At 42.8% G+C, this 8444-nt stretch overlaps 1 protein-coding gene across 1 annotated transcript; it reads left to right on the forward strand.

The window, feature by feature from the left end:
* Positions 1 to 390: 390 nt before the first annotated feature.
* NNMT (nicotinamide N-methyltransferase) lies at positions 391 to 4855 on the forward strand. Its single transcript, XM_084611885.1, has 3 exons — positions 391 to 588; positions 3298 to 3505; positions 4148 to 4855. Exons 1-3 carry the CDS (start codon positions 444 to 446, stop codon positions 4575 to 4577), a joined length of 783 nt encoding a protein of 260 aa, XP_084468011.1. The 5' UTR covers positions 391 to 443; the 3' UTR covers positions 4578 to 4855.
* Positions 4856 to 8444: the final 3589 nt, after the last annotated feature.

An 8444-nucleotide genomic window follows, 5' to 3' on the forward strand; every position in this document is an offset into this window, starting at 1 on the left:
ATAGGTCAGTGAGGGGTTGATTCATATTAATGCTGCAGCATGGTGTATGAGTGTCTAGTGCTGCTGAAGTTGATCCCCAAACTCTCTCACTGTGCAGGTATCAACTTGTGCCCTCTGGAAGGGGAGAGGCTGGCATAATGCTATTAACTATTCACAGAACTTTATATCAGCTTCCAGCTTGGGATTCCTTTCGGGACCTGTAATCTGCCCTGGAGTTGTGAAAAACAAATGGGATTAAGAAAGAAAAGTTTAAGCAACAGCAAGTTGTACATCTAACGTTAAAGAGTGTAGGGGCTGAGTTCCACAGCGGCACTCTTCTTGCAGGGACATGAAAGTGTTAAAAGACAGAGGTCAGATGAGCTGTCCCTAGTGACATGCACTACTGTGGGCAGGAGACCCAGGGAAAACCAGCACATTGTCTGTGCAGACTTTGAGTGAGCACCATGGCTGAGTTCACCGGAGGAGATGACTACCAGGCAGAGTTTGATCCAAAGGCCTATCTCGGACATTATAAATTTGGGGAAGGCACCTGGGGAGAAGAATATCTGAACTTTGCCCTGAAACATTATTGTAAAACCTTCACTTCAGGTATGGCCTCTTGGTGGGATTAGGGATTTATCCCTGGCTTGTCTATCCTTGTCTGTGACATGCCACAGAGGGCAGAACCAGAGGCAATGGGTTCAAACTACAGCATAGCAGATTTAGATTAAATCTCAGGAAAACTTCAGAACAGTAGGGCAATGGAACAGGCTGCCTGGGGAGGTTTTAGAAGGTCCTTCACTGGTGGTTTTCAAAAGGAGGCTGGATAGCTATCTGCCTTCAATGGTTTAGACACAACAAATCCTGCATCTCGTACTTCTGGGGGAATTCTGTGCCAAAAAAATTTAAAAATTCTGTATATTTTATTTTTCAAAATAATGCAGTGTAATTACACCAGTTTCAATTACTTTAGTAATTTATTTAAACTATAATACAGAAAAAAAAGTCACAGTAACTATTCAGCATTTCCTAAACACATGAAAGTTAAGTTACAAATACTTGGTAAACAGTACCCTCCATTCCAGTTATAATCCTGGCTGGCTACTTTGGGAAATGCTTGGTTCTAACTGTCCTGACATTTTTTTGACTTCTTGACAAATGTTTTATTTGCCCTTAAAAATTCTTTTTTTTTTTAAAAAAAAATGGGTAAATAAAATTGCTCCTGAGCTGTAATCTAACCCCATTGTGACACAGGAAAAAGGGAGAAAGCACATAGATCTCCCTAGCTGACTGTCATTTATAATAAGGCTTCTTTACACCACTCTGGCAATGTAAAGGAACCTTAAAACTTTTATACCTATTTTATGCTCCTGGGAGAATTGACTAAGAATGGGAACAATTAACAAATAATAGGAACATTAACAACTACACAGGCAGGCTGCTGTATTTCTGCTCTGCCTCAGGGGACAGAGCCTGCCTCACAGCTAAATCTAAACAAAACAAAGCCCTACCCCTCCATGCCTGTGAGAGGGACAGAGTCTCTCTCCGTTATTCCCATGCATGCCCATACCCTTGGCGGTGATTAACATCTTCCCATGCATCCAAGCATCCATACCCCAGCCCCCTCAACCCAACGTGATTTAAGTCTCTGCCAGCTGCTCCAGGCACTCAACCAGATATGCCCTGGCTGCCAGATTACTTTGCTTCCCCATTTTTCTGTGAGGGAGCAAAGAAATATGCGAACAATATGAATTCTGCACCTGCGCAGTCGTGCAGAATTTCTCGAGGAGTAATCTTGGCAGGGGGTTGGACTAGATGACCATTGTGATCCCTTCTAACTCTATGATTCTATGAGTAACCAGGTTATTATCATGCCTCCTCTTGGCCTGGGTTGTGGTGAAGTATCCTGTAATATGCATTAGTTATTTGGTTTCCATAGTCACTCCTAGCTGATGTGCAACAAACATGCTATGGCAGTTCATCAAGTCTCACCTTGCTGCACAGGGGGGCTGAGGACCCTTCAGCTAGCGTTTCTAGATAAAAAGCCCATTAGATAGGCTAAATATTATTGTTCAGCCTTTGGAAGTACCACAGATTATCAGAAAGCTTTTCCCATCCTCCCCTTTCTGCAAGCATCCATACAGTACGGCCTTGGACTGACACTCAGGACACCTGAGTTCTGTTCTCACGCCTGCCATTGACCTTCCCTTTGACCCCGGGCAAGTCACATCACCTCTCTGTGCCTCATTTGTAAAAGGGGGATAATGACATGAGTGTTCCGGTCCAAAGCGCTTGGAGCTGTATAAATGTAAAGCACTAGACAGAAAAGTTAGTTATTATTAATTATTATATAGCAAATTTCCCTTTAGCCTTCTCCTGGGAGTGGAAATGAGGTCTTTTATCAATAGCTCTAAATGTGTTCAAAATCACCCCTGCAGTTAAATTATTGAATATATTTGGTTGCATCCCTTTTTAAGAAGTTGATGTGATGCAAATTTCAATTCTGTTTACAAAGCTGTTCGATTCCAAGAGCCAGCTATACTGCATCATACTGTATTTTTTCTATTACTAACAATTACTGCAACCCCATAGACACATGGTATAATCCTGGGGACTGTCCTTAAATACGGTAACTTGTAGGGGGGAATTGCATGGCTCAGGGGGCTGGTAATGGAATTAGAGCATCTTGCATTTTGGAAACACTAAAGCTGAACAAAAATGTAAGTGCGACAAAAAGCACATACTACGGTATCAATCCACCATGGAAAGGGACTGAATGTAGGAGTCTAGACAGAAGAAAATTACTAACACCTGCTAATTGGAAACATAAATGTTCGTCTTTGCTCTGTATCAATTCATTTATACATTGCAGAGGAGGAGTTTATGTGACGACACAAGGTGACGGTCAGTGGTGAATCAGGTCCATGGTATGAAGCCCTGTAACAGCCGAGTAAATAATCATTACTGTGAATAGCTCCGCCTGATGTACAATAGTATTCTTACAGCTACAAAAAGAGCATTCATTCCGTATACATCTTCCGGGCAGCGTCAACATTGTCGTCTTCTATACTGCTGCCTGGGTTAGTTTAGATATGCAGGAGAGTATCTGATGTTAATTTCCATGTCAAGAAGCATTGAGGACTTGCAGCCAAAGCTTGGTAACGCTGAAGTCACTAGGCGTTTGGCCATTGTGTTCAATGGAAGCAAGATTTAGCTCTAGATGTATTAAAACTCAATCAACTAAGCTTAATTGAGATGAAGTTGCATTTAGTCTGGTTAAGATGCAATGAGCTCCAAGAATTCTGTATTCTGAACCAGGTGGGGTGAAAGGGGACACCCTGATTGATATTGGCAGTGGCCCCACTATCTACCAGCTCCTCTCTGCCTGCGAGTCCTTTAAGGAGATCATTGCTTCAGACTATACAGACCGGAACCGCCGGGAACTGGAGAAATGGCTGAAGAATGAGCCAGGAGCGTTTGACTGGACTCCAGTGGTGGAATACGTGTGTGAGCTAGAGGGAAACAGGTACCGGGGCTGGAAAAAGCAGATTGCCTAAATCCCTTGTGTATTGCTTAGTTTGTCTATGCAGCATCATCTACTTATACTGATCAGCTGGAAGCTGCAACATAATCAATGGTGAATGTAGGAAGAAATTTGGGGGAGAAAATAAAGAGCAGGCAGAATGTGGTAGGAGTCTGTATAGAGTCCCCAGGAGGTCTCAGCATCCGAGACCTTGGAGAGAGCTGTCAACTGGTGTTGGCATTTTTCCAGTATGAAATGCAGAGGGAAATGTGGCTGATGTAATTTCACCTGGTTGCAGATGTTTAAAAAATCCTAAATTCAGACAGCGGGCGCGTGGGGGGAGGGAGGGAGGAGTCCACTGAAAAAGTAGCCAGAGTTCATGACTCTGTTAGCAAAAGTAGGATGAGTTCTGAGCACAATGTGGTGGCTAGGACTTAATATTTCTGGGAATTCCAGCATATCTGAAAACCTGACCCAGGGGAAAGGGGACTAAAGACAAAGTTAACACAAGGTCCTACAAACAGACATCACTCTAGCAAATTATATTTTCCTTCTAATACTCACACCTATGTCATATAAAGATACTGAAATTGCAGATAACCATTTGGAGTTCATCTTGTATTGTATATGTGTATGTCTCTCTAGGGGAAAGGAGGCTGAGAAAGAGATGAAGTTAAGGAAAACCATCAAACAGGTTCTAAAATGTGATGTCCACAAAAGCAACCCCATGCATCCAATCATCCTGCCTCCAGCTGACTGCCTGATCTCATCACTGTGCTTGGAAGCTGCTTGCAAAGATCTGAACACTTATCAACTTGCTCTAAAGAACATCAGCTCCCTGTTAAAGCCAGGAGGGCACTTGGTGCTGAGTGGAGCTTTGGCCTGCAGTTTCTACGTGGTTGGCCCCAAAAGGTTCTCGTGTTTGGTCCTGAGAGAAGAATTTCTGAGGGAAGTCCTCAGTGAAACTGGCTTCATCATTCAGGAGTTTGAGGTTCTCTGCAGGGATGATAATTTCATAGATGACAGCTCTGATTTCTCTGGGATGTTCTTCATTCTCGCTCAAAGGAGAAAATAATATAAATCCTTTAGGGAGTATGGGTAAAGGAAACCCCTTCCCCCCCAAAGGAACAGAGATATGTAGCCTATGCGGCTAGCCTGCAAGCTTACTTTATTATGTAATCTGTCTCCCACTACCAGGTCCCCAAGGAAGGGTTTGAGTATGCTAGTTTAAGTAGCTTTTGTAAAGGGATGATTCCACCAGGGTCTATAGAACTGTGCTATTTCTTTGCGGCTCTGTGGTTTGGGGCTATGATAACTCTTTCCTTTATTTTAATAAAAATCTCTAAAGCCTGACTTTGTGCTCTGTGACCACGTCCTTGCCACATACTCCGAGGATCCGTACAAAGTATTAAATGTCTACATTCTCTAATTCTGTACCAGTTGCAACATGGGATTCCTTTGGGGACCTGTTACCTGCCCGGTAGTTGTGAAAAGCAAACGGGATTAAAATGAAGGTTTAAAATAATAGCAAGATGTATGCCTAAAGGTAAAGACTATAGGGCTGAGTTCCACAGTTGATCACAGTTTGCAGGCACATGAAAGCGTTAAAAAGCTGAATGATGCAATTTTTAACACTGTTTACAAACCTATTGGATTGCAAATGCCAGCTCTATTGCATCACCTTGTATTTTTTATTACTAACAATTACTTCAACCCCATAGACACATCGTGTAATCCTGGGGATTGTCTTTAAGGACAATAATTTGTAAGAGAAGATGGCAGGCTCTGGGGACTAGTAATGGAATTAGAGCGTCTTGCATTATGGAAACATTAAAAATGAATAGCAATATAAGTGCAATAAAAAGTACCTCCTGGGGTATTAATCCTGAATGAAAGGACTGAATGTAGGAGACTAGACAGGAGAAAATCACTAACACCTGGTAACTGGAAACATTAATATTTGTCTTTCCTCTGTATCAATTGCTTTACATATTGCAGAGGAACAGTTTATATGAGGTCATAAGGTGAAGGTCAATGGTGAATCTGGTCCATGGGGTGAAGCCCTGTTAATAATCTTTATTGAGGACTCCTCTGCCTGATGCATGCTGAGTACTTGTTCCGTATACTCGTGCTTGCAGTGTCTACACAGGTGCAGAGCAACTGTAAATCGAGTCCAAATGTGCAGCTCCCCAATACCCTCGTGAAGATCCTTACCAGAGACAGCTCTGCCTGAGATCCAATGAGATTCTTTAGTCCATGAACAGGACTCTCATTCAGTATATATCTTACACGCAGTGTCCGACACTGTCACAATCCCTACTGCTAACACAACTTAGAGAAGACACCTTGGAGAGTTTCTGACATGTCAACAATGGGTTGATTCACACTAATGCTGCAGCACGGTGCATGAGAGTTCACAAGCTGCTGAAGTTGATCTGTATGTGACTTTCTCTCTTCGCCCACACACTTAGAGCACCTCAGTCTGTAACAGGACTCTGGACTAATCGGAGAACCCTTCCCCTGTGCATGTGGCTGCTTGTCAGCTCTGGAAGGGCTGGGGCTGGCAGAGCGCTATTAACTGGTCACAGAACTCTGTATCAGCTTCAGCTTGCGATTCCCTTAGGGACCTGTAACCAGCCCCGTGGCTGGGAAAAGCAAACAGGCTTTTAAAGAAAAGGTTTTAAACAGCAAGATGCATATCTAAAGTTAAAGACGGTAGGGGCTGAGTTCCACAGCTACACTCATCTTGCAGGGATACAAACGCATTCAAAGGCAGAGTGATGCAATTAATACTGTTTACAAAGGTTTCGGAGGGCAAATGCCAGCTATATTGCATCACTGTGTATTTTTTATTACTAACATTTGCTGCAAGCCCACAAACACACAGTGTAAACCTAAGGATTGTTGTTAAATACAGTAACATGTTACAGAGGATTGCATGGCTCAGGGGACTGGTTCATGGAATTAGAGCACTGTGCATTATGGAAACTAAAACTGAATTGAAATGTAAGTGCAATAAAAAGTACCTCATGAGGTATGAATCCTGAATGGAAAGGGACTGAATGTAGGAGGCTAGACAGAAGAAAATAACTAATACATGTGAATTGGAAACATTAATATATGTCGGCTCTGTCTCAATTAATTGATACATTGCAGAGGAAGACTTTATATGGTGCCACAAGGTGAAGGTCAGGGCTGAATCTGGTCTGTGGTATGAAGCTCTGTAACATCCTAGTAAATAATCGTTATTGAGGACACCTCTGCCTGATGTACAGTAGTATGCATACTTCTGTAAAAAGAGTACTTGTTCCATACGTATCTTCCATTCAGTGTCTACACAGGTGCAGGGAAACTGTAAATCAGGTCCAAAGGCTGGCCGGGCACTAATAACTATTCACACAAATCTGTATCAGGTGCAGCTTGGGATTCCTTTCGGGACCTGCAACCTGCCCTGTGGTTGTGATAAGGAGATGGGATTTAAAAGAAGGTTTTAAACACCAGCAAGCTTTATGTCTGAGAGTAAATATGGTAGGGCTGCTTTCCGTAGCTGCTTGCAGGGATATAAAAGTGTTAAAAAACAGAGTGATGCAATTTTTAACACTGGTTTACAAAGCTTTTCGATTGCAAATGCCATCTATGTTGCATCACATTGTATTTTTTATTACTAATAATTACTGCAACCCCATGGACACATAGGGCATGTCTACACAGGGATAAAAGACGTATGTCACAGTTGTGGCTGGCTTACCTCAGCTGACTCAGGCTTGCAGAGCATGGGCTGCAGGGGTAAAAATCACTGGGTAGACATTTGGGCTTGAGCTGAACCCTGGGCTTTGGGACCCTTCTCCTTTGCATGGCTCCAGATCTTGGGCGCCAAGCTAAGTCTGAACATTTACACAGAGATTTTTCAGCCCCAAAACCTTAGTCCCGCAAGCCTGAGTCAGCTGCAGGTTTTTTATCCCTCTGTAGACTCAGCCATTGTATAACCCTATAGATTGTTCTTAAGTACAGTAACTTGTAACTGGGAATTGCAGGGCTCAGGGGACTCGTCATGGAATTAGAGCATCTTACAATTACGGAAAAACTAAAACTGAATAGGTATATAAATGCAATACAAAGTACGTGCTGGGGGATGAATGCTGAATGAAATGGGACTGAATGCAGAAGACTAGAGAGGAGAAAATGACACTTGCTAATTGGAAACATTAATGTCTGTCTTTGCTCTTTATTAATTACTTTATATATTGCAGAGGAAGAGTTTATACAATGACACAAGGTACAGGTCAGTGGTGAATCAAGTCCCTGGTGTGGAGCCCGAGTAACTAATCTATATTGAGGACACCTTTGCCTGATGTACAAGAATATTCTTACTTCTGCAAAGAGAGTACTCATGCTGTAGATATCTTCCATGAGGTGTCTACTCAGGTCCAGAGAAACTGTAAATTGGGTCCAAATGTGCAGCTCAGCAATACCCTCATGAAGATCCTTACCCAAGACAGCTCTGCCTGAGATCCAGTGAGATTCTTTAGTCCATGAACAGGTTGCTCATTCTGTATACATTTTACATGTAGTGCCACAATCCCTACTGCTTACACCAGTTTAGTGAAGACACCTTGCAGACATATGTCAACAATGGGTTTCTCCACACGAATGCTGCAGGATGGTGTATGAGAGGTCACAAACTACTGAAGTTGATTTGTACGTGACTTTCCTTTTTCTCTTCCTTTCCCCCCACACTAGAACACTGAAGTCTGTGACACAAACCTAGCCTAATCTCAGAACCCTCCCCCTGTGCGTGTATCTGCTGGTGAGCTCTGGAAGGGGTAAGGCTGGCATAGTGCTGCTAACTGGTCACAGAACTCTGTATCAGCTGCAGCTTGGATTCCTTTAGGGACCTGTAACCAGCCCTGGATTTGAACAAAGCAAATGGGATAAAAGGAGG

The sequence above is a fragment of the Lepidochelys olivacea genome (genome assembly GCF_965140295.1).
Source record: "Lepidochelys olivacea isolate rLepOli2 genome assembly, chromosome: 22".
NCBI classification, from domain to species: Eukaryota; Metazoa; Chordata; order Testudines; family Cheloniidae; genus Lepidochelys; species Lepidochelys olivacea.

Bases quoted from the DNA above. Each gene is read 5' to 3' on its own strand.
- NNMT (XM_084611885.1), top strand. From the start codon at position 444: ATGGCTGAGTTCACCGGAGGAGATGACTACCAGGCAGAGTTTGATCCA. The intron at 589-3,297 runs GTATGGCCTCTT...ATTCTGAACCAG, and splicing joins TTGTAAAACCTTCACTTCAG to GTGGGGTGAAAGGGGACACC. The intron at 3,506-4,147 runs GTACCGGGGCTG...ATGTCTCTCTAG, and splicing joins TGTGAGCTAGAGGGAAACAG to GGGAAAGGAGGCTGAGAAAG.